Below are 27,075 nucleotides of genomic sequence, written 5' to 3' on the forward strand. Positions count from 1 at the left end.
GTTCAATGATGAATTGGGAAAGAGAAGGCAAGAAGTTTTAAACCGAGACAACATTCAGATAGATGAGAATTCATTAAAAAATGACAGAGCAATGGTTGGTTCTTCGAGGCTGCAATTCACCGGTGTCTCTGACTTGTGAACGTAATGCTCCTGTTTCCACAACAACCGGGTAACAGAACTTGTTGTTATGAACTCAAAGAAAGTTTGAACATGGAGTCAACATCACATTACATTGCTCACGTCTCCTTGAATTTGTGATATTCGTCTCCAAAATCTAGATTTATGGGAGAGTAAGGTGGCAGATTAGCGAAGGGGAACAAACTCAGAGGTGGTGGGGGAAAGAACCAGACACAAAAAAGAAGGTGGATGAATGAATGAGAAAAGAGGAGTTGGGAGTAGTCGAGAGAGAAAGATAGTCACCTGTAGGTAAGAGGTGTGATGCGTGAGTAGTAAGGGGAGGGTGAAAAGGGAAAGAAATAATGGGTATGGATGGTAACGTGCTCTCATCTTGAAGACCTGGACAAATGAGTGAGAGTATGATTAGGATAGGATTGCTGGAAGAATACAAGTTCTGGATGGGCTGGGGAGAGGCAAGGGGATAAAATCAGAAGAGATGTGGTTAAAAAACAAAACAGAACGACTACCAACATGTCTGTTTTGGACGAGGGAGGACCAGGCCCTGTGCCAATGTGTGAGATGCCAATGATGTTGAGAGATTTGGATTCCACAGGAGTGACAGGTGTGAAGTGAGGATTCCAGTTCATAACGACCTGTGGATAAGAACCTTTTAATCTGTAAGAAGTACAGATTTACTGAGGAAAGACTTGACATGATGGAGGATACCCGGTCTGTGGCTGGATTTGGAGGGCAGCGTTGATGTATGATCTTCCCAGGAGAGGTTGTAGCTGAGGGTGAGGCCCAGACGTTAGAGCAACAGTAACTGAACTTCTTCTACGTTAATTTAAAAAGACTGAATGATGAGTGTCGTAAGTGTTTCCTCGACCCGCTCCCAGAGGTCAAATTGACTGTCGATAACTCCAGAGCACATCATTTACTTCAGTTATGATGGTCCAAATGACCTTCTCACACTGATTCAAGTACGAGGATTGTCAGCCAATGAAACCTCACAATTACGACTGAAAATCTACTTCATGTAAACTAAACCATTTATAATTATCGATGGACGCACAGAATGCATAGTACAGAAAACAAACTCATTTATAACAACTAGAATGCCACGCGGTCGGGAGAATACCTCCACCAGGTTGAACAGTTTACGTTTTGTATCCCATTTAAAGATCACATCTGGATCGGAGATCTAATCAATTTGTTCTTGTCACTTAACCAACTCATCTACCAAGTTTTGTTATAAGTCGTCCACAACTTTTTGAAATGTCATGCTATACATCGCTTTTGGCCCCATCACTCAATGGTGAAGAATCACTTCAAAAATTTTTTTAAAAATCGTATCCGGATCCATACTCGGATCTTCCCCAAAATTGAATCAGTTCTTCCTCGTCACATACCCAACCTGTCAACCACGTTTAGTCGGAATCCGAACATAACTTTTCAACATATCGTATATATGTAAAAAGATATATACAGATATATACATTCGTGGCCAAAAATATTGGCACCCTTGCACTTTTTTCAAATAACTCACAAGTTTCTCAAAAAATAAGTTGAAATTGACAAAAGTATTTGGTCTCCACAATTCTCTGCCACTGTTAACATTACAGAACCTTTGTTTTTTGATTCAGAACTTAATATATCCTTTTAAATCAGAAAATAAAAAGAAATGGCATTGACAAAATTATTGACACCCTCGACTTAATATTTGGTAGCACAGACTTTGGACAAAATAACTGCAGTCAAGCGTTTTCTATAGCCATGAATGAGCTTCCTCCACCTCTCTACTGGCAGTTTGGCCCACTCTTCTTGTGCAAACTGCTCCAGTTCTCCCAGATTTGAAGGGGGCCTTCTCCCACCTGCTGTTTTCAGATCTCCCCACAGGTGTTCAATGGGATTTAGATCTGGAATCATTGCTGGCCACTTCAGAACAGTCCAGCGTTTTGTCTCGAACCATTCCTGGGTGTTTTTTGATGTGTGTTTGGGGTCATTGTCCTGCTGCAAGACCCATGACCTTCGACGGAGACCCAGCTTTCTGACACTGGGTTCAACGTTGTGCTCCAAAACACCTTGGTAATCTCCTGATTTTGTGATGCCATGCACACATTCAACGCACCCAGTGCGAGAGGCAGCATAGCAACCCCAAAACATCACTGAACCTCCTCCATCGTTCGCTGTATGGAAAGTGTTCTTTTCTTTAAAGGCTTCATGTTGTTTTATGTAAACATAGAGATGATGTGCTTATATAAAAGCTCTAATTTGGTCTCATCTGTTCACAGGACATTCTCCCAGAAGGATTTTGGATTGTTCAGGTGCGTTTTGGCAAATTCCAGTCAGGCTTTCTTGTGTCTGTCTGTCTGTGTCTCTGTCTCTGTCTCTGTGTCTCTGTCTCTGTCTCTCTCTCTCTCTCTCTCTCTCTCTCTCGCTCTCTCTCTCTCTCTTCCTCTCTCTCTCTCTCTCTCTCTCTCTCTCTCTCTCTCTCTCAGCAGAGGGGTCCTCCTGGGTTTCCTACCATAGAACCCCCTTTCATTGAGTTGGCGACGGATGGTGCAGGTTGAAACTGTCGTACCTTGTGTTTGACGGTCAGCTTGAATCTGTTTGGCAGTTGATCGAGGTGCTTTCTCCACCATCCGAACAATCCTTCACTGCAATCTTCGATCAGGTTTTCTCTTGCGGCCATGTCCAGGGAGGTTGGCTACAGTGCCATGGGCCTTAAACTTCCTGATAACATTACGTACGATGGACACAAGAACATCAAGGTCTCTGGAGATGGACTTGTAGCCTTGAGATTGTCCATGCTTGGCTACAATCTTGTGTCTGACCTCCTCAGACAATTCTCTGGTTTTCTTTCCTTTCTCCATTGCGGTACACACGGTGACACAAAACAGCAGAATGACTCCTTTTCTCTATTCAAACTGGTTGAATGAGTGATTTTTATATTGTAGACACCTGCAACTCACCATAGGTGAGTTCAATTCCAAAGTAAAGGAGAATCACCTGCTTGAAATCTAATTATTTCTAACAACTTATAAAAGGTGCCAAAAATATTGTCTGGGCCATTTTAGGATTTCTGTGTGGAATAATCCAAGATGTAGTAATTTTTTCAGCTTTTTTGTTTTGTTTCACTGCAAACCAAAGAAATACATTTGTGGTTATCAAAAGGTTTTTTAATTTCAACAATTTTCTGGAAGAAATGGTGCATTATTTGAAATAAGTGCAAGGGTGCCAATATTTTTGGCCGCGACTGTATATACATATAGATATGGGTTTTAGCCCCATCAATCAAAGGTTAAGAATCACTCAGAAAATTCTCTGGTCAGGATCTGGATCCGAATCTCTCACCAAAATTGAATCAATTCTTCCTTGCCACATACCCAACCTGTCCACCAAGTTTCGTCCAAATACGTCCATATCTTTTTGAAATAACCTATAACAAGTATATCAGTATAGGTGTACAGTATTACCGTGCCCTTTCCTCCAGGAATGTGTATGGTTTCTGCAGTTTGGAGGAAACAATGGCCGAAGAGGGTGCAATTTGGTTTTGGTTCTTTCCGTCCACTTCCTTCTCCCCTGCATTCTGGGCACTCAGAGATGTCCCTGAATAATAATAAAAAACACCACCCTTGGAGCAGGTTTGATAAAAAGTCATGAAGATGCCTGTCTTTTAATTATTTAATAACCATAGAGGCACTTGTGTAATGTAACAAGATATCTGAAAACCTGTCTCAAAATCAATTTGAAGAAAAGATTCTCGAAAAATTCAAAGATCTTCAGAACCGCTGATCTGGTCAATCCGAAACCAAGTACGTCGTTGATTGATCAAATAAGCATGAGATTTCGAATAATCACATTTAAATATCCTGGTAGTTAAAAGCTCATAGTTTGTACAAATCTGCCCAAGTACAAGAACTTGTTGCAACAACACAACAAGTACAAGTTTGTACAAATTGCTTTGAAATCTGTCCAACATGTGTCAGACAAGGTTTACACTAATGTGTACATTTACGTGATTATATACACGTTCTATAGAAGAAGAAGAAACCTCTATGGCTATAAATAATTTCACAATCACACCGAAAATTATTTATTTTATAAGGCTAACAAGATAACTCAATAGTTCTAATGAAGAGTCAGAGAGAGTTTTAACATCGGAAGAGATTGTGAATAACATGTAGCGGAATATTCAAATAGTTACCAGATTACTTCAATCACAGTGATGCAAGAAGTTTCAACACAAGGTAATGAATGAATAAATATGCATCATTGTCTCCCCACAAGAGAAGGTAATGGAAACTTTCATAATATATAATAATAAAAGAGAGTGCGTATCCATCAATCTGTCAGTCAGTCAGTGTGTGTGTGTCTCCTCCATTACTCCAAAACCATGAAAACAAGCAGCCCCAAACTTTGCATGCCGACTTAGCAACCACCACTGGAGTGCATTCATGAAAACTGGGTGTTTGTGTGTGTTAAAACACCTCTTTTGAAGATAATCGACACTAAAATTTACACTAAAACGAGAAACAGGCTTACCTTTCGTCAGCCTGTGTTAAGATCGCACAGTTTGGGGTCTTAATTCCACCATTTTGTCTGCTCAGCTCAAAAATGCCTTGCCTCGGAACAGATCGGTTTCTGTACAACAAAGCTTCATATCTACGTATGAATCGTAATATCACTGATTTTCATAGCTACGAATCACTGTATTCCTGTATACATCGCAATGCTTATAAACAAATGCCAGTGTTAATGCTTTTATTTAATTTACACAAACTCTTTACATCTAAGATGCGATAAGCTCGAGAATCTTTTCAGCTGAACTGAATTTCAAAATTTTAATTGCGGAATTGACCTTAGCAGCAGAGAGAATGGCAAAGACAGCGGATTTGTTGATGGAACAATGTAGGAGACTGGTTAAAATGGGAGGATTGTGTGAAGAGGGATTTAAGTTGGATGAGAACAGAGGCAAGTGGAGAAGTTTCATGGTCAAAGCAGGGCAGGAGCTTGTTGCGATTGGATCTCACCGCTTATGAATGAAAGAGGAGGAGAATAACAACATGACTGATGCTCATCTTTGAGTGCTATTCTTACGTCTGTGAAGTTAGGGCGCGTTTCACTTTACCCGTTTCCCAGTTCAAAGTGTGGATTGTAGAATTACAAAAAGGGGGGGCCGGGTGCTTATAAAACCTCAATCCTGTATTGTACTGACAGTATTATTCACAAAATAATAATTGTACATGCCCCTGGAGTGGGAGTTAGGAGGTGGGTGGGAGGAGACAGGGGCAGGGGTGACATTCCAGAGGGAATGGAAGGGTGGATGGAAGTCTGGAGGGAGGGGAAAGGATGGGGTTGGACTCCAGAGGGAGGGGTTGGGAAGTGGTGGAAGGAGGGAGGGGAAAAGGTGGGGTGGAAGTCTGGATGGAAAAGGGTGGATGGGAGGAGGGAGGGGAAGAAGTGGTGTGGAAGTGTGGATGTGGGATGGGAGGAGGAAGGAGTGGGATGAGAGTCCGGAGAGAAGGGTGGGAAGACGAGGGAGGGACAAAGGCTACGCCAGGTACCTTCGCTTTTGCTATTCTCCCTCTTGCTCACTCTCCCTGCCTTCCTCATCTCTCTCACTCTTCTCCTCTCCCTAGCTTCTACCCTTCCTCACTCCTCCTCACCTCCCCATCATCCTCACTCCCTCCTCTTTCTCCCCCTCACCCTCCTCATTCTCACCCCTGTCCTCTCCCTCCTCTCTCTCGTTCCCCCTTCTCTCTCCTCTATCCTCCCTCGTCTATCCTATACACCTCCTCTCCCCCCTCTCCTCACTTTCCTTCTCCCCCTCCTCTCTTCCCCTACCCCGAACCACTCTCCTCCTCCCCTTACGCTCTTGCACCTGCTGACACAGAATGGTTTAGGCTCTAAAGGAACGCACACTCGCCTCTGAGCAGTCGAACCTGGGTTTGAATCCTGACCCAGCTAAAACCTGTCATTCTGGTGTCTTGCTGCAGGTGATTCATCAATGTGTTGTGCCTCGGATGGACGTTATATTGGGCATCCCATCTGCCAGGATTAGATGGTGGATGGTAAAAATCTCACGGTGCCCTTTGCTAAGAGTAAGAGTTGGCAAGTTATTGCGAGCAACCTGAACAAATTTAAAATTCCTGCCTTAACCTACAGGGAGAACTGCTTCAGCAGCACGGTGGCGCCCCCTTCAGCCATTGGTGATAATCACTCCTGATACTGTATGTATGTATGCATGTATGTGTATATGTGTGTATGTGTATATGTGTGTATGTGTATATGTGTGTATGTATGTATATATATATATATATATATATATATATATATATATATATATATATGTATATATATATATATATATATATATATATATATATTGTTGCGAATATGGAATTTGGCCTCCATATCCGCTTGTAAATATTCCCCTATTTTCTCCAATACTCCCCAACTTTCCCCAATCCCCCATTCCCTAGTCCCATTGCATGTAAATAACAATCAGTAGAGCCGACCTTCCCCTTATTCCCCCATTAAATGTCGTGCCCAGGTCCACCGCACCACACGTAGACAACTTTCGGACATCTTCCTAGTTATTCTTAATCTATGTCAGTTAAGGCCTCGTTTCCATTAATTATGACTCTTCGTTGCACCAGAATGTGATTATATGGCACCAGTAGTGAGTTTAGGACCTTTCCCATACCTCCTCCCATCTTCTTCCCCAAACAACAACAATAACAACAACTACAACAACAATTACAACAACAACAGAGGGGATGGCGGCGGAGCGGGGGAGGATGCGTCCTCACACCGGCTCGATTAGCTCCAGACCATGCGCTCCACGGGGTTACCCCGAAGGGGCTGGCTGTCAGCTCCTCGTCGGGGGCGGAGCCAGTAACCCCCCCCCGCACGCACCCAATGAGAAGCAACGTGCCGATTCCACGAGGCGGAGCTAACGAGCCGAGGGCGTGTCACTCCCCGCCGGATATACGCGGCCCCGCGCCGGATGTGACGTCAGATGCGCCTCAGCTTGGAGACTGGAGAGAGAAGCCACCGCCACCCCCAGCGCGACGATACCTCCCCGCATCTCTGGACCGGACCGAGTCGATTCTGCCTTGAGCCAGGAGTGCACCTTGAGCCATCGATACCCGCTGTCCTTTTCATCAACCCCCGTGTGAGTCAGCATTTTGTCCCGTGTGTCTGTCGTCTGTCCGGGGTTAATATAAGAGTGTGTCTAAGTGCCTGTCTTCCTGTAATATACCTCTAGCCCCTGTAATCTAACCTTTTCCGTACGAATATACTTGAGAATCGAAACATTGGTGTCGTATTGTGTTATTGTAATCCAGCCGGGTGTCTTCTTTTTCTTATTGAGCCAGCGTGGCGCGGCTTCGTCAACGTCGAGTATAGTCGGGTAATTTGTGCGGACACGACGGCCATTCCGCTCGGCCCACTTTAACATCAAAGTCGTGTCTGTAACAATTGGTGTCGGGAGTGAGATTCGAGGCCCGACCAAATTTTGAAGAAAAAAAAAACGAATAGAGGAAAAAAAAAATTTGGTCAAAATTTGGAGCGGCCGAAATTTGTTTTGTTTTACGAAACTCGAATTTTGCAAGTCGCGCTATGGCGGATCAAGACGGCTGGGGTCCGGTAGGGGAGAGTGAAGCAGGGTCGGTCCAGGACCAAATTGAGGGACATGAGGAGAGCGAAGCAGTGAGGGCGGCAGGTTCGCAAAATAGCGCCGTCACGCACGAAGTAGCGGGCGCGCAAAATGGCGCGCTCGCTCACGTGGTTGAAGGGTCCCAAAATAGCGGCGCCGCGGAGGGCGAGCCTGCGGTGGCGGCTGGGGACGCTGGGCAAACCGGGTTTGACCTCAGATTATTCTTGACCCAACTGAATGCAAAAATGGATAGGATGGAGGGCCAAATGAGGGTTGATAGTGGGCGATTAGAGGGCCAAATGGGGGTAATGGGAAACCAAATGGGGGTAATGAGGGACGAAGCGAGGGGTACCGGTGAGAAGTTAGACAATAATTTTGAGGAGTTAGACAAGAAAATTGAGAAGTTAGACAATAATTTTGAGGAGTTAGACAAGAAAATTGGGAAGTTAGACAATAATTTTGAGGGGTTAGACAACGGGATAAAAGAAGTGAAAAATGGGTTAATGGGGGTAGAAAATAGAATGGCTGCCCAGGAGAATCAGATAGAGGGAGTGAAAAATGGGTTAGAGGGGTTAGAAAACAGTATGGAAGGCAAATTGAGGGACATGAGGGACCAAGCGGAAAGGGAAGTTAAACAAATGGAGCAGCAGATAGAGGGGGTCAGAATGGGGGTAGAAACCAAACTGGATGCTCACAGGGAGGAAATGGAGCAGATGAGGGTGGCATCTGGGCAGGAGATGCAAGTGATGGGAGAGGAGATCAGAAGAGGAGTGAGTGAGGAGGTCGGAGGAGTGCGCGAGGAGGTGAGGCACTGTAAGGAGCACATGGAAAAGGAGGTGAGAAAGGGGACTGTAAAGTTACAAGGGGGCATAGAGGACCTGACGCAGGAGGTGGAGCAGCTGACGGTGGGACAGACGGAGTTAGTGGAGCAGGTTCAAAGGAACACTGCGGTATTAGGAGGGTTGAAAGCGACACAGAAGGAACTAAAGGATGACTTGGTAGCGACGAAGAGGGAATGTCAGATGGTACGTGAGGGACTGACGGCGAGGTTGGACGAGGTGGTAGAGGTAATGGAGACGAAGGACCGGCAGGTGAGGACGCACCTGGAAACGGTCAAGGTAGCCTTGGAGGACGAGCTTGAGGAGACGTACCGGGGAATAAAAGAGGTGAGGCACAAATTAGAAGAAGTGGAAGAAGGGGTGAGCGAAATTAAGAAGCGACGGAGAGGGGATAACAAAGAGATAAAAGAGGAGATAAAAGAATTGGTCCAAAGTCTGTGTTTGGATCGTGATGATGTGCTCATTAACCGGATGAGGGATTCGCAGGTGATGGAGGAGAAGCGAAGAGGAAGAGGACCCGGTGTAAGTGGTGACCAATATGGTCGTGCGTATGATGCGCCAGGTGATTTAAGAGGCTTGGGGGTCGAGATAGACCCGGGTGTTCGTGAGAGGCCGTTGGTGAAGTGTGCGACAGGTCTGGTGTGCGAAAATGGAGGTGTGCAAGAAAGTCCGACTCTGGGGTGTGTGAGGAAAAAGTGCGTGCCAAGGAGTGAGTGTGCTGGCGGGAGTGAGTCGGTCGTAGCGCGTGTGCGAGGGAGCACATGGAAGCGTGGTGTGGTGAGTGTTACAGAGGGTGTGACCGGAGAGTGTGCGCAAGAGTGTGCGCGAGAAAGGTGTGTGACGGCCAGGTGCATGAGGAAAGAGTGCGCTGTCAGAAGTAAGGAAGAGTGTCCACCTGTGGTGAGTGTTACAGAGGGTGTAACGGGAGAGTGTGCGCGAGAAAGGTGTGTGACGGACAGGTGCATGAGGAAAGAGTGCGCTGTCAGAAGTAAGGAAGAGTGTCCACCTGTGGTGAGTGTTACAGAGGGTGTAACGGGAGAGTGTGCGCGAGAAAGGTGTGTGACGGACAGGTGCATGAGGAAAGAGTGTGCTGTCAAGAGTAAGGGTGAGTGCGTTGTCACGAGTGGAGGTGAAAGTAGTGAGAGTGACATGGAGCGTGAGTTAGTTGTGACAGGTGAGCGAGGATGTACACCTGGGATGGAAGGATGCACACCTGGAATGGTAGAGCGTGAGTGGGAATGCACGCTGGAGTTGGTGGTGAGGCACGTGGTTGGGTGTGCGAATGAGGGCACACCTGTGATTGTCACAGAGGAGGGGGCGCGAAGAGGTGTTTTGGTGAGGTGTGCGACCAACGAATGTGTGCCAAAGTGTTCGGTGGTCAGGTGTGTGACCAAGGCTGTGAGTGGAATGAGGGTACCTGGATGTGTAAGGAAAGGTACGAGGAGCATGGGGACGGCTGGATGTGTGAGCAAGGAACGGGCTGCGGGGTGTAAGCATGCAGGTGAAGCATCGACGTTACACGGGTTAGAGGTTAGGTCGACTTTTAGCCGAATCGGGCCCTCGGTGCGTGCCGGGCCTCGCTTTGAACGGCCGCGTCCGTGCTCCACTAGGCGGAGCGGGCGGCTGGATAGGAAGGGTCGTCATGGCGACCACGTTTTGTTGAGACGTGCCGGCAGGTCGAGATCGGGACATTGGATGGCTCCACGCCGAGGTGATGCGTGGGATCTCGGCCCGGGTAAGCCCCCGTCCCTGCACCGAGTGCCGGACGCATCCAGCCGCTGGCACAAAACAACCAGCATCCATTGCTTGGCTTTACGAAGCCGGGCTTTGGACAAGGATTGGCGCACCGAGAGGTATTAGTGAGTCGACTGGGTGATGAGGTTAGTGTATTGGACCCAAAATTAGAGAAAAACAAAATTTGATGATTGGCAAGGGATTGGCAGTAGTGATTGGCAGATGATGGGCAGTGATTGGCCAAATTTTTGATTTGTTGAAATTTGATGTGCAAAATTGGTAGTGAGAGACCCCCGATGTGGTGGGATGGCAAATCCACCATCCCTCACAGGTGGGGGCAAAGGAGCACTAGATTATGGGGTGTATGGCAGTGAAAACTAGCCCGGGTGGGTTAGGTTATATTGATAGGGCCCTAGAAGATGACAGTAGGTAACGTTAAGGTTAGTTAGTGACTGATACCTGTAGTGGGGACGCAGGTAGTTTAGTGTGGTTGATAATGACGAGGGAGCGCAATAGTTAAAGGGACGACTGGGAAGCGCAAGTTTCAGAAGGGAGTAGTTAGCTGAGATGATGCTGTGTGTGTGAGGATTGAACAGGTGTGATTGCACAGGTGTGCAACTGGACAGGTGTGTGGAGCAGTGTATGAGTAGTGAGTGTTGTGGATCAGCGCGAATGCGCTTGGGGAGAGAAGGGTGCCGGTGGCACCAGGTGTGAGAGCACAGGTGTGCAAGTACAGGTGTGTGGAGAGAGTTGGAGTGAGTGGTACGGAGTGGTGTGCATGGTGCGAAGGTGTGGATGGGGGAAGAGTGGACCCCTTTCACGAGTACCCGGGGCGGGTAGTGTAAGTGTTAGGTAGAGGGTACAGGTAAATTGTGGTCGGATATTGGCATTTGTGGTGCGGTGGCAGAATGGTGTTGTGGATGGGTGCATTAGTGTTGTGGAAATGGCTGGGCGTGTAGCCTGTTAGTGTGTGTAGTTGGTTGGGCACTCCACCACTGTGAGGATGTCGGCCAGGTGAGGCCGCAGGTGGGCTCTGGGAGCCGGTAGTTGTGAGTGGGTGCCTGAGGATCCGGAGGATGGACCCGGGTAGCCCAGTGCCAGAGAGGGCACCGAGTGGGGAGAGTGCCAGAGGGCCTTCCCCTGGTAGTTAGGTTAGGGTGAGGAGCAGGTAAGCTCGGAGGCAACTGCAGTGGTGGAGGTGTGCAGGTGGGTAGACCCACTGGGAGAGGTACACGTCGCAGCCCAGAAATTGTACGAGGGCACCGGGAGATGAATCGGGGGAGTGAGACCCCAAATTGAAGAGCACCACAGTTTGGCCAATGGGAATTGGTTTTTAGAACCCATAGTGTAAGAGGGCCAATGGTTTGGCCGGAGAAAGACCCCGGGTAGTGTAAAGTTGTTAAAGTCACTTAGGAAATAGTTAGGATTGATTAACCTGTCGCACCATACGCAGCCACTTACCTGTGGTGATGATGATGACTCCACACCTGTGTTTTCTTTGTTTGTGTTGCAGAAATGAGAATTGCTGTGTGGGTTTGTGAGACGCATCACGACGTGGATGAGACATTGGGGTGATTCCATCTCTCCCTCCCTAGGAGGGACTGATGATGAATTGGTAATGGCAAATTATGATGTTGAGTTGGAGATGGCAAATTTTGATGAGAGTTGAAAATGGCAAATTTGATTGGTTAGGAGGGAGAGAAGACGAATTTGGTATATGGGAGGAACGGGGAAGACAGTAGGGATGTTTGTTGATTTGTAAAGTAGATGTTTATGGGTAGTGTTGTGTTGTGTGGATACAGTAAGGGGTAAGGGAGGGGCCATGTAGGTTACCTGGTGGGGGGGGGGGGGGGGGGGCGTACGATAGGAACGTACCTGTCTCACCTGGTTCCCATGTGCCCCCAGTGTGCATTACCTTATATTGCGTGCACTTTTGCGCCCTTACCACCTTACTCACTTGTTTCTTCTTTTGTCTCCCACCTCCGAGGATCTGGCTTTGGGGTAGAGAGAGAGGAGAGAGAGGTGCTGGCTGCGCAGTTGTGGGCCTGCACTTTCGCTGTTTGCTGCCGGGATCGATACACCATATGGACCGCAATGTTTGTGGCCACCCACAATGGACCGCAGTTCGTTTGCGGCCAAGCACCACCCGGGGATGGACCTATGGGTCAACGTGGCACCTATGCCATAAAGGTGAACCACTGTTAACTAACACCAAGTGCACCACAAGAAGAGCAAGAGACACCTGCAGGGTTAGGGGTTGTCGAATTTATTTTTATTCCAATGAACAATGGTGACTGCACCGATTGGTGGTGGGGTGGTGCTGTTGATGCTCGGGAAGGGTGCTCTGCACGTTATTAAAGGCCGTCGGCCACAGAGCACTCGTGGGTTGGTGTATCGATGTTGGCAAGCGCGCTCTCTCTCTATGCATAACATCTGCATGTGTCCCTCCAAAAACAGGTCCTGGATCGTAGTGTAAATAGCAGCGTAGTCTTGTAAATAATGCTCCCTACCGGCTGTATGTTTAGTTTGCGAATTCTTTCCGGATTCGGTTATCCTGTGGGTGTGTTTCTGTGAGGAGAAGGGTGCAACGTCGCAGGGGGACATATTTACTCATTTGTGAATATCTGTAAAACTGTCGCACTCAGGGTAGAGTTAATAGTAGAGGGAACTACATTGCGTGCCACACTAAAGTAGGTAAAAATTTATCGGGTCGGGACGCCCCGAGGGTAGAGAAGGGTGCAATGTTGCGAATATGGAATTTGGCCTCCATATCCGCTTGTAAATATTCCCCTATTTTCTCCAATACTCCCCAACTTTCCCCAATCCCCCATTCCCTAGTCCCATTGCATGTAAATAACAATCAGTAGAGCCGACCTTCCCCTTATTCCCCCATTAAATGTCGTGCCCAGGTCCACCGCACCACACGTAGACAACTTTCGGACATCTTCCTAGTTATTCTTAATCTATGTCAGTTAAGGCCTCGTTTCCATTAATTATGACTCTTCGTTGCACCAGAATGTGATTATATGGCACCAGTAGTGAGTTTAGGACCTTTCCCATACCTCCTCCCATCTTCTTCCCCAAACAACAACAATAACAACAACTACAACAACAATTACAACAACAACAGAGGGGATGGCGGCGGAGCGGGGGAGGATGCGTCCTCACACCGGCTCGATTAGCTCCAGACCATGCGCTCCACGGGGTTACCCCGAAGGGGCTGGCTGTCAGCTCCTCGTCGGGGGCGGAGCCAGTAACCCCCCCCCGCACGCACCCAATGAGAAGCAACGTGCCGATTCCACGAGGCGGAGCTAACGAGCCGAGGGCGTGTCACTCCCCGCCGGATATACGCGGCCCCGCGCCGGATGTGACGTCAGATGCGCCTCAGCTTGGAGACTGGAGAGAGAAGCCACCGCCACCCCCAGCGCGACGATACCTCCCCGCATCTCTGGACCGGACCGAGTCGATTCTGCCTTGAGCCAGGAGTGCACCTTGAGCCATCGATACCCGCTGTCCTTTTCATCAACCCCCGTGTGAGTCAGCATTTTGTCCCGTGTGTCTGTCGTCTGTCCGGGGTTAATATAAGAGTGTGTCTAAGTGCCTGTCTTCCTGTAATATACCTCTAGCCCCTGTAATCTAACCTTTTCCGTACGAATATACTTGAGAATCGAAACATTGGTGTCGTATTGTGTTATTGTAATCCAGCCGGGTGTCTTCTTTTTCTTATTGAGCCAGCGTGGCGCGGCTTCGTCAACGTCGAGTATAGTCGGGTAATTTGTGCGGACACGACGGCCATTCCGCTCGGCCCACTTTAACATCAAAGTCGTGTCTGTAACAATATATATATATATATATTCATACATACAGTATATATATATATATATATATATATACATATACATATATATATATATATATATATGTTTACATATACATATATATATATATATATACTGAAACGCAAAAGAAACTTTCCACCTTTGAAACCTTTAAATATCAACAATAACACTGCGTGTAGTAAATGTGTGAACTTATTTGTGGACAATAGTGTCCTCAATGTCAGACAAAACGGTCACGGATGGTCACTTGAACCTTCAATGGTCACTTCATAGCACAGCTGTTGAACAGCCGTTTTGACTGTCAGTGATTAGCCAAGGGGTACGGGATGATTTTAATGAGCTGCACGTGATGTCTTGATATTGGCTTTAAAAAGGCCAGTGCAAAATGGGCATTTCAATCAACATGCCACGATTGTCAAGGGATCAACGGCAGCGTGCCCTGGGCATGCTGCAAGGCGGACTGAGCTACCGTGAGGTGGCACGTCGCCTTGGCTGTTCACACCAGACGATATCGGCCCTGGTGGACAGAGACACCCTCCACAACTCTGCAGATGACAGACCTCGATCAGGGAGGCCAAGAGTCACCACTGCAAGGCAGGACAGGCAGATGGTCCGAAGTCACCTGCGGGATTGATTCCGTCCAGCATCCCGCACTGCGGCAGAAACTCCGGGGCGTGCAAACCCACGGATCTCCAATGATACTGCACGAAGACGACTGCATGACTATGGTCTGACTGCCAGAAGACCATACAGAGGCCCCGTGATGACGGCTGCCCATCGCCGCAACCAACAGAGATGGTGCCAGCAGCATCAGCGGTGGACCTTGGCGCAGTGGAACGAGGTCGCTTTCAGCGATGAGTCAAGGTTCTGTGTGGACAGTCCTGATGGGCGTGAGCGTGTCTGGAGAAAAACTGGCGAGCGATATGCCGATTGTTGCGTGTGTCAAGCCAACAGGTGGGGTGGCCCAAGTGTGATGGTGTGGGCCGCCATATCAGGCCGGTACAGGACGCCACTGGTGGTTGTGGATGGGAATCTTAATGCCCAGCGGTATGTGGATAACATCCTGCGACCTCATCTGCTGCCATTCCTGCTAGACCACCCAGAACTGAGAACCTTTCAGCATGACAACGCTCGTCCCCATGCTGCTCGCTTTACCACTGCATTTCTCCAAGGCGAGAACATCAACACCATGCAGTGGCCTGCGCTCTCCCCTGACCTGAATCCCATAGAGCACCTGTGGGATGAGCTTGGGAGACGCATATTTGGCAGGGCCAGGACACGGGCAGAGCTGCTTCAGACATTGAGGACTGAGTGGGACAGAATCCAGCAGCAATCCATCCAAAGACTGGTAGGCAGCATACGCCGACGATGCACTGCCTGTATCCAAAACAATGGTGGCCACACACGCTATTGAAAGGGGACTGACAGTGGCACCCTGTGCTGTTCTGTACTGTAGAACAAACTGATGAGATGGTGTATCTTGGTCAAAAACTTGACATGTCATCAATAAAATGCCAATGTTTCAATTAGCAATTGTTTGTTTGTTTTATTTTGAACTGTTACAATTTTATTACATTTCAAACAAGTGGCCAAGTGGCGTCATCACGGGACCTCTGTATGGTCTTCTGGCAGTCAGACCATAGTCATGCAGTCGTCTTCGTGCAGTATCATTGGAGATCCGTGGGTTTGCATGCCCCGGAGTTTCTGCCGCAGTGCGGGATGCTGGACGGAATCGATCCCGCAGGTGGCTTCGGACCATCTGCCTGTCCTGCCTTGCAGTGGTGACTCTTGGCCTCCCTGATCGAGGTCTGTCATCTGCAGAGTTGTGGAGGGTGTCTCTGTCCACCAGGGCCGATATCATCTGGTGTGAACAGCCAAGGCGACGTGCCACCTCACGGTAGCTCAGTCCGCCTTGCAGCATGCCCAGGGCACGCTGCCTTTGATCCCTTGACAATCGTGGCATGTTGATTGAAATGCCCATTTTGCACTGGCCTTTTTAAAGCCAATATCAAGACATCACGTGCAGCTCATTAAAATCATCCCGTACCCCTTGGCTAATCACTGACAGTCAAAACGGCTGTTCAACAGCTGTGCTATGAAGTGACCATTGAAGGTTCAAGTGACCATCCGTGACCGTTTTGTTTGACAGTGAGGACACTATTGTCCACAAATAAGTTCACACATTTACTACACGCAGTTATTGTTGATATTTAAAGGTTTCAAAGGTGGTAAGTTTCTTTTGCGTTTCAGTATATATATATATATATATATATATATATATATATATATGTATATATATATATATATATATATATATATATATATATATATATATATATATATATATATATATATATACATGTCGATGTGTGTCTCTTTGTGTATACTAGGGCATGCCCGTACTATATCTATATCTAAAATTATATCCCCCCCCTCTATTTACATGAAATGGTTTGGTCCAAAGCGAACGGCTTGCGAGTGGTGACAATCCCTCCCCTCTATTTACATGCAATGGTTTGGTCCAAAGCGAACGGCTTCCGGAGTTTGGTAAAGAAATCGCCATCGCGTGCACAAACGCGCAGGAAAGCGAATGAATCGCAAATTCGTTTTTATTAGTTGTAAAACATAGTTTAACGCCAACATAGTTTGCAAACGTGAAATAAATGAATACGCTCTCAAATGTGCCATCCGAGGCAGAGTGTGCCCGCCACGTTCGGCACACGCGATCGTTCGCTGCTCTCTGATTGGTTGAATCGTTTTTTGGACATAGCTCGGTAAGTAATTGTCCGATTAATATGAAACCTTGAAAAGGCACATCCTCGGGTCCCCAGCAATATACCTGGCAAGTTAAAAGTATATCGGACCCGTGGTTGTCGAGAAACAGCGGTCACAGACAAACGTACAGACAGACAGAGATTACTGGAATTATAGATAGATGTATGTCTCTCAGTGTGTCTATGTCTATATGTGTGTCTCTGTCTGTCTCTTGTGTGTGGTGTGTGTGTGTGAGGGGGTGTTGGACCTTGATCACCCACACTCTTGGACAGTTTCCCCATCTCTACATAGACTAATTACTTTATATTTAGAAATCCCATTCAGTTGTACACAGCCAGATAATAATGGACACAATATGGCGCTATAGTTTTTGCTAATTAGCATAACTAATTAATGTGCAACTTTTTGCATTGACGAGTTATGAATTCTTTACAAGTATTTTTTAAACTAAATATATGCAAAATTTCAGCGGGATACCAGAGGTGGGTCACAAAAGTCAATAAACTCACCACACAAAAACACAAAAACAAAAGTGTTCCCACAGGCATGCCACTAGAAAACTAGAGGCCGAACCCGCGTATAGCTTCATGGGAGGCTGCATCGTCATTTAGCGCATAAGCTGTGGTCCCCTTCTCTGCCAGTCGGGCGACTGGAACCTGGCCGAACATGGGAATCCGGGTGGTCCTTCAGAGGCCACGAGACTACACTTTTGGTGAAATCATCAAGAGCACTCCTTGTTTGTCTGCAAAGTTCTCTGAAGCCGCTCACAACTCTATAATTTACTCTCTACCAATCATCTGTGGCACCACCATCCACCTGATTACATTCTCTCGTAGTTTTTCTTTGGTTTCCACCCAGAGACCTTTCCTTGGTTTTTGTACTTGACTTTTCCCCCATGGTGCGAGTAAAAATGAAAACATTATATAACTAGAATGGCACTCAGGAGAGAGCGTACCTCCGCCAGGATAAACAGTTTACGTTTGGCCTTGAGTTGAACTTTGACCTAAAAAATAGTTGCTTTCCCAATTCAGTGATACAACAACAACAACACAACAACAGGCATTCTAAGGCCATTTTCCCTGCAAGAGCGCGGGTTAGCCTTGCGGTCCCCATGACAATCTTCGCCATTTTGCCCTATTTTCTGCATCTCCTCTTGTTAACCCCCTTGCCCGCATTTCTTCTTCCACTACCTTGAGCCAAGTCTTTCGCGGTTTTCCCCGTCCTCTACTTCCTTCTACATTCATTTCCATCACTCTTCTCAACCAGTCACTTTCATCCTTCCTCAACACATGACCAAACCATCTCAACCTGTTTCTCTTCACAGCATCAATCTGGCATTTGCTGTGACTCAGGCCAACTGGAGTCTGGCATTTCACTCAGGCCAACTGGCACGGTCTTCAAGCAGCCATCAATCATCTGGACTGGTCTCCCATCTCTACCGCCTCTGACATCAACTCATCCTGGGAATTCTTTCAAAGTAAATTGCTCTCTCTCATGCACAGATTTATCCCATCTCGTCTTCAGTTGTCATACCCTTCCTCCCGTCCATGGTACACGGAATTTTGTGGTGAGGCTGTTGCCCTGAAACAACTTGCTTTCGTCTCCTGGAAAGCAAATCCAACGGAAGGAAATCTCATTTCCTTTCACAAAGCCCGAAACAAGTGTGTGTCCACCCTCAGGAGAGCCAGGAAACAATATCTCACCGTTCTCAAGACCGAACTCTCTTATCTGTCTCCCTCTTCCAAATCCTGGTGGCGTCTGGTCAAATCTGTTTCTGGTGTTTGTTCCCCCTCCATCCCCTCCCTCACCTCAAACGGCTTAACGGCTGACTCTGCACATGAAAAAGCTGAATGCCTCAACTCTGTGTTTGCCTCTAAATCTTGTGTCCCAAACCCATCCCTCTCTGTACCCATCGTACCCAGTCGTACCCAGCTGCTCCTGGACTCTGTGTCCTTTCCTCCTGACAAGTGGAAAAGTTTCTGTCAACCCTCGACTCTGATTCTGCAACTGGTCCTGACGGCATCAGCCCACGGGTCCTAAAATCATGTGCTTCCGCTCTTTCACTCCCTCTTTCTGTCCTCTTCACCCTCTCTTTTGCTCAAGGTCATCTGCCATCTGCTTGGAAAGCAGCCAACATCACCGCTTTGCACAAAAAAGGTGCAAAAACAGATCCCAGCAACTACAGACCAATCAGCCTTCTCCCAATTATCAGCAAAGTCATGGAATCCATCATTGCTTCAGATATGAAATCTTTCCTCTTCTCCAATGGCTTGATCTCTGATCATCAATTTGGTTTCAGACCTGGTCACTCTACTCTGGACATGCTGCTTCTGCTTTCTCAACAATGGATGGAGGTCCTCAACGCCAAACAGGAAATTAGAGCCGTCTCCCTTGACATTTCACGTGCCTTCGATACGGTCTGGCACCCTGCTCTGCTCACCAAACTCTCCTCCTTTGGTATCCATGGAAATCTCCACGCATGGCTGGCGGACTTCCTCTCTGGTCATAGTCAACGTGTGGCCCTGAATGGGTTTCTCTCATCTCCTCTTCCTGTTCAGGCTGGAGTTCCCCAAGGTAGTGTTCTGGGCCCTGTGCTTTTTCTGGTCTTCATCAATGATCTCTCTGACTCTCTTGAAAATCCTCTCTATCTCTTTGCTGACGACTCTACTCTCTGTTGCTCCATTCCTCATCCCTCAGATCGGCAGTCTGCAGCCTCCTCACTCTCTGCAGACCTGGATAAAATCACAGACTGGGCAAACAAATGGAACATGTCTTTCAATCCTGATAAATCTCACACTCTTACGATGTCTCTCCGAAAAGACCGACTGGAAAACCCTCCCATCCACTTTCTGAATAATCCTCTCCAAGAAGTTCTGCCACTCAAGCTTTTGGGTCTCACTATTTGCCATGATCTTTCCTGGGAAAACCACATTTCAAATCTGGCCTCCAAAGCCAGTCGCCGACTGGGCATCCTCCGTCGTGCGAAGTCCTTCCTTGGCACACCTGAGTTCCTCACCACTTACAAGGCTTTCATCCACAGCTCTATGGAATACTGCTCTCCCCTCTGGTCTGGTGCTCCTGCCTCACACCTAGCCCGTCTTCACGCTGTTGAAACCAAAGCGTTCAGAATCATTGGAATCTCCCGCGATGAAGCTAACTCCAAGGGCCTTTCACTCACTCACCGCAGGCAGGTTGGTGGTCTTTCCGTCTTCTACCGACTCCTCTCTGGCCTTGCCCCCCCAGCCCTCTCTGGGCTCTGTCCCCCAAATATTCCTACAGGTCGCACAAGCTCTGCCTGCAACCCTCTTATGGTTAAACTGCCAAAATCAAGACTTTCTGCTCACCTTCACTCCTTCATTCCTCTTTTCTCCCGCCTCTGGAACAAACTCCCTCACTCTCTTCAATCCCACTCCACCCTCCAGGTCTTTAAAACAGCTGTTCACCACCATCTCTTATCCTCCCCTATCCAAAACCTTGATCTTTTCTACCCCCGCTAATTTCGGTCCCCTTGTGTTTTATACTTCTCCCACCCCCCCCCCCCTTCCCACGCCTCCTGCCCCCAAGCCCTCTCCCTCCCACACTTCTCCCTGCTCTCAAATGTTGTGGTTGTGTGCTTCCCCTTCTCTCCCCATCTTGTCTTCCGCTCCCTCTTTTTGTATATTTTGTTTGTCTGGTTGATTTGTTTGTGAAATAAATGTTAGCTCTTTCACGAGCCTCGATTCAGTATACAAAAAAAAATAAAAAATAAAAAATCACAGGCTCTATTCCCATAATCTTTTGCAATTTATCATTTGTCTTCCTCTCTCTCAACGATACTCAGCACATCCACCGAACCATTCGCATTTCCACCCTTTCCAGCCTTCGTTGCTGCTCTACGTTCATTACCCATGTCTCGCTCCCATAAATCATAACACTTCTCACACATGCGGCATACACCTTTCCCTTCAGCTTCAAAGACACTCTCCTCCTCATCAGCACACCACTCAGTTCCCGAAACTTCTTCCATGCACATCTCACTCTAGCAATCGTTGCCGAGTCTGATCCACCTTCTCCATTCAGCACGTCTCCGAGGTAACAAAATGTTTTCACACCTTCCAGCTTCACGCCGTCTCCAAGATCCAACTCAACATTTCCTTCATCTGCCGCTCCCTCTGTGCACACCTTACACTTGAATGTAGCTGCCACACTGGTTAATGGCCCTCTCAGACCACTACATTTTTGATGAACCCACTCAGCGCACATTGTACATTGAATGGAGTTCACTCCGACACCCTTTCTGCACACAGCACATGGCCACTTCCCAGTTCTTTCCACCTCACCACATGCTTTATTATATTTCATATTCCATTCTTATATTCTATAGTTCCCCAATTCAATGATACACGATGTAATTGTTTAATTTTAAAGTCAATCGGATGAAAATGGATGATGTTTCAGTTGAACATTGATAATTTTGGAAGTTTGACCTTGAGTAATAGTTATTCTAAAGGGTTCAAAAAGGTCATTCTGAACTCTAAAAGGTAATTCTAAAGTGTAATTCGAAAGTGTAATTCGAAAGTGTAATTCTAAGGTGTAATTCTAAAGTGTAATTCTAAAGTGTAGTTCTAAAGTGTAATTCTAAAGTGTAATTATAAAGTGTAATTATAAAGTGTAATTATAAAGTGTAATTCTAAAGTGTAATTATAAAATGTAATTCTAAAGTGTAATTCTAAAGTGTAAATCCAAAGTGTAATATTAAAGTGTAATTCTAAAGTGTAATTCGAAAGGGTAATTATAAAGTGTAATTCTAAAGTGTAATTATAAAGTGTAATTCTAAAGTGTAATTATAAAATGTAATTCTAAAGTGTAATTCTAAAGTGTAAATCCAAAGTGTAATATTAAAGTGTAATTCTAAAGTGTAATTCGAAAGGGTAAATCTAAAGGGTAATTATAAAGTGTAATTCTAAAGTGTAATTCTAAAGTGTAATTCTAAAGTGTAATTATAATGTGTAATTCTAAAGTGTAATTATAAAATGTAATTCTAAAGTGTAATTCTAAAGTGTAATTCTAAAGTGTAATTCTAAAGGGTAATTCCAAAGTGTAATTCTAAAGTGTAATTCCAAAGTGTAATTCTAAAGTGTAATTCTAAAGTGTAATTCTAAAGTGTAATTCCAAAGTGTAATTCTAAAGTGTAATTCTAAAGGGTAATTCTAAAGTGTAATTCTAAAGTGTGATTCCAAAGTGCAATTCCAAAGTGTAATTATAAAGTGTAATTGTAAAGTGTAATTCTAAAGTGTAATTCTAAAGGGTAATTATAAAGGGTAATTCTAAAGTGTAATTCTAAAGTGTAATTCTAAAGTGTAATTCTAAAGTGTAATTCTAAAGTGTAATTCTAAAGTGTAATTCTAAAGTGTAATTCTAAAGTGTAATTCTAAAGTGTAATTCTAAAGTGTAATTCTAAAGTGTAATTCTAAAGTGTAATTCTAAAGTGTAATTCTAAAGTGTAATTCTAAAGTGTAATTCTAAAGTGTAATTCTAAAGTGTAATTCTAAAGTGTAATTTTAAAGTGTAATTTTAAAGTGTAATTCTAAAGTGTAATTCTAAAGTGTAATCCTAAAGGATAATTCTCAAGTGTAATTCTAAAGTGTAATTCCAAAGGGTAATTCTAAAGTGTAATTCTAAAGTGTAATTCCAAAGTGTAATTCTAAAGTGTAATTCTAAAGTGTAATTCCAAAGTGTAATTCTAAAGTGTAATTCTAAAGGATAATTCTCAAGTGTAATTCTAAAGTGTAATTCCAAAGTGTAATTCTAAAGTGTAATTCTAAAGTGTAATTCCAAAGTGTAATTCTAAAGTGTAATTCTAAAGTGTAATTCCAAAGTGTAATTCTAAAGTGTAATTCCAAAGTGTAATTCGAAAGTGTAATTCGAAAGTGTAATTCTAAAGTGTGATTGTAAAGTGTAATTCTAAAGTGTGATTGTAAAGTGTAATTCTAAAGTGTGATTGTAAAGTGTAATTCTAAAGTGTGATTGTAAAGTGTAATTCTAAAGTGTAATTCTAAAATGTAATTCTAAAGTGTAATTCTAAAGTGTAATTCTAAAGTGTAATTCTAAAGTGTAATTCTAAAGTGTAATTCTAAAGTGTAATTCTAAAGGGTAATTCTAAAGGGTAATTCTAAAGGGTATTTCTAAAGTGTAATTCTAAAGGGTAATTCTAAAGTGTAATTCTAAAGTGTAATTCTAAAGTGTAATTCTAAAGTGTAATTCTAAAGTGTAATTCTAAAGTGTAATTCTAAAGTGTAATTCTAAAGTGTAATTCTAAAGTGTAATTCTAAAGTGTAATTCTAAAGTGTAATTCTAAAGTGTAATTCGAAAGTGTAATTCTAAAGTGTAATTCTAAAGTGTAATTCTAAAGTGTAATTTTAAAGTGTAATTCTAAAGTGTAATTCTAAAGTGTAATTCTAAAGTGTAATTCTAAAGTGTAATTCTAAAGTGTAAATCTAAAGTGTAATTCTAAAGTGTAATTCTAAAGTGTAATTCTAAAGTGTAATTCTAAAGTGTAATTCTAAAGTGTAATTCTAAAGTGTAATTCTAAAGTGTAATTTTAAAGTGTAATTTTAAAGTGTAAATCTAAAGTGTAATTCTAAAGTGTAATTCTAAAGGATAATTCTCAAGTGTAATTCTAAAGTGTAATTCCAAAGTGTAATTCTAAAGTGTAATTCTAAAGTGTAATTCCAAAGTGTAATTCCAAAGTGTAATTCTAAAGTGTAATTCCAAAGTGTAATTCTAAAGTGTAATTCTAAAGTGTAATTCCAAAGTGTAATTCCAAAGTGTAATTCTAAAGTGTAATTCCAAAGTGTAATTCTAAAGTGTAATTCCAAAGTGTAATTCTAAAGTGTAATTCTAAAGTGTAATTCTAAAGTGTAATTCTAAAGTGTAATTCTAAAGTGTAATTCCAAAGTGTAATTCTAAAGTGTAATTCTAAAGTGTAATTCCAAAGTGTAATTCTAAAGTGTAATTCTAAAGTGTAATTCCAAAGTGTAATTCTAAAGTGTAATTCTAAAGTGTAATTCTAAAGTGTAATTCTAAAGTGTAATTCTCAAGTGTAATTCCAAAGTGTAATTCTAAAGTGTAATTCTAAAGTGTAATTCCAAAGTGTAATTCTAAAGTGTAATTCTAAAGTGTAATTCCAAAGTGTAATTCTAAAGTGTAATTCCAAAGTGTAATTCGAAAGTGTAATTCTAAAGTGTAATTCTAAAGTGTAATTCCAAAGTGTAATTCTAAAGTGTAATTCTAAAGTGTAATTCCAAAGTGTAATTCTAAAGTGTAATTCCAAAGTGTAATTCGAAAGTGTAATTCTAAAGTGTAATTCTAAAGTGTAATTCTAAAGTGTAATTCTAAAGTGTAATTCTAAAGTGTAATTCTAAAGTGGAATTCTAAAGTGGAATTCTAAAGTGGATTTCTAAAGTGTAATTCTAAAGTGTAATTCTAAAGTGTAATTCTAAAGTGTAATTCCAAAGTGTAATTCTAAAGTGTAATTCTAAAGTGTAATTCTAAAGTGTAATTCTAAAGTGGAATGCTAAAGTGTAATTCTAAATTGTAATTCTAAAGTGTAATTCTAAAGTGTAATTCTAAAGTGTAATTCTAAAGTGTAATTTTAAAGTGTAATTTTAAAGTGTAATTCTAAAGTGTAATTCTAAAGGGTAATTCTAAAGTGTAATTCTAAAGTGTAATTCTAAAGTGTAATTCTAAAGTGTAATTCCAAAGTGTAATTCTAAAGTGTAATTCTAAAGTGTAATTCTAAAGTGTAATTCCAAAGTGTAATTCTAAAGTGTGATTCTCAAGTGTAATTCTAAAGTGTAATTCCAAAGTGTAATTCTAAAGTGTAATTCCAAAGTGTAATTCTAAAGTGTAATTCTAAAGTGTAATTCTAAAGTGTAATTCCAAAGTGTAATTCTAAAGTGTAATTCTAAAGTGTAATTCTAAAGTGTAATTCTAAAGTTTAATTCTAAAGTGTAATTCTAAAGTGTAATTCTAAAGTGTAATTCTAAAGTGTAATTCTAAAGTGTAATTCTAAAGTGTAATTCTAAAGTGTAATTCTAAAGTGTAATTCTAAAGTGTAATTCTAAAGTGTAATTCTAAAGTGTAATTCTAAAGTGTAATTCTAAAGTGTAATTCTAAAGTGTAATTCTAAAGTGTAATTCTAAAGTGTAATTCTAAAGTGTAATTTAAAAGTGTAATTTTAAAGTGTAATTCTAAAGTGTAATTCTGAAGGGTAATTCTAAAGTGTAATTCTAAAGTGTAATTCTAAAGTGTAATTCTAAAGGATAATTCTCAAGTGTAATTCTAAAGTGTAATTCCAAAGTGTAATTCTAAAGTGTAATTCTAAAGTGTAATTCCAAAGTGTAATTCCAAAGTGTAATTCTAAAGTGTAATTCTAAAGTGTAATTCTAAAGTGTAATTCTAAAGTGTAATTTTAAAGTGTAATTTTAAAGTGTAATTCTAAAGTGTAATTCTAAAGGGTAATTCTAAAGTGTAATTCTAAAGTGTAAATTCTAAAGTGTAATTCTAAAGTGTAATTCTAAAGTGTAATTCTAAAGTGTAATTCTAAAGGATAATTCTCAAGTGTAATTCTAAAGTGTAATTCCAAAGTGTAATTCTAAAGTGTAATTCTAAAGTGTAATTCCAAAGTGTAATTCTAAAGTGTAATTCTAAAGTGTAATTCCAAAGTGTAATTCTAAAGTGTAATTCTCAAGTGTAATTCTAAAGTGTAATTCCAAAGTGTAATTCTAAAGTGTAATTCCAAAGTGTAATTCTAAAGTGTAATTCTAAAGTGTAATTCTAAAGTGTAATTCGAAAGTTTAATTCTAAAGTGTAATTCTAAAGTGTAATTCTAAAGTGTAATTCTAAAGTGTAATTCTAAAGTGTAATTGTAAAGTGTAATTCTAAAGTGTAATTGTAAAGTGTAATTCTAAAGTGTAAACCTAAAGAGTAATTCTAAAGGATAATTCTCAAGTGTAATTCTAAAGTGTAATTCCAAAGTGTAATTCTAAAGTGTAATTCTAAAGTGTAATTCTAAAGTGTAATTCCAAAGTGTAATTCTAAAGTGTAATTCTAAAGTGTAATTCCAAAGTGTAATTCTAAAGTGTAATTCTAAAGTGTAATTCTAAAGTGTAATTCTAAAGTGTAATTCCAAAGTGTAATTCTAAAGTGTAATTCTAAAGTGTAATTCTAAAGTGTAATTCCAAAGTGTAATTCTAAAGTGTAATTCTAAAGTGTAATTCCAAAGTGTAATTCTAAAGTGTAATTCCAAAGTGTAATTCCAAAGTGTAATTCCAAAGTGTAATTCTAAAGTGTAATTCCAAAGTGTAATTCTAAAGTGTAATTCCAAAGTGTAATTCTAAAGTGTAATTCTAAAGTGTAATTCTAAAGTGTAATTCTAAAGTGTAATTCTAAAGTGTAATTCTAAAGTGTAATTCTAAAGTGTAATTCCAAAGTGTAATTCTAAAGTGTAATTCTAAAGTGTAATTCCAAAGTGTAATTCTAAAGTGTAATTCTAAAGTGTAATTCTAAAGTGTAATTCCAAAGTGTAATTCTAAAGTGTAATTCCAAAGTGTAATTCTAAAGTGTAATTCCAAAGTGTAATTCTAAAGTGTAATTCTCAAGTGTAATTCTAAAGTGTAATTCCAAAGTGTAATTCTAAAGTGTAATTCCAAAGTGTAATTCTAAAGTGTAATTCTAAAGTGTAATTCTAAAGTGTAATTCCAAAATGTAATTCTAAAGTGTAATTCTAAAGTGTAATTCTAAAGTGTAATTCGAAAGTTTAATTCTAAAGTGTAATTCTAAAGTGTAATTCTAAAGTGTAATTCTAGAGTGTAATTCTAAAGTGTAATTCTAAAGTGTAAATCTAAAGTGTAATTCTAAAGTGTAAACCTAAAGAGTAATTCTAAAGGATAATTCTCAAGTGTAATTCTAAAGTGTAATTCCAAAGTGTAATTCTAAAGTGTAATTCTAAAGTGTAATTCTAAAGTGTAATTCTAAAGTGTAATTCTAAAGTGTAATTCTAAAGTCTAATTCTAAAGTGTAATTCTAAAGTGTAATTCTAAAGTGTAATTCTAAAGTGTAATTCTAA

General features: G+C 42.6%; 1 protein-coding gene across 1 annotated transcript in view; it reads right to left on the minus strand.

The window, feature by feature from the left end:
- Window positions 1-27,075, minus strand: part of LOC137413928 (striated muscle preferentially expressed protein kinase-like) — a 165,838-nt gene that overhangs the window by 5,206 nt on the left and 133,557 nt on the right. The window contains exon 27 of the mRNA XM_078780752.1: window positions 3,594-3,726. Coding sequence (XP_078636878.1) covers window positions 3,594-3,726 — 133 coding nt within the window. The remainder of the gene's footprint in view (window positions 1-3,593; window positions 3,727-27,075) is intronic.

Source organism: Myxine glutinosa, chromosome 6, assembly GCF_964187855.1.
Source record: "Myxine glutinosa chromosome 6, kmMyxGlut1.1, whole genome shotgun sequence".
Taxonomy (NCBI): domain Eukaryota; kingdom Metazoa; phylum Chordata; class Myxini; order Myxiniformes; family Myxinidae; genus Myxine; species Myxine glutinosa.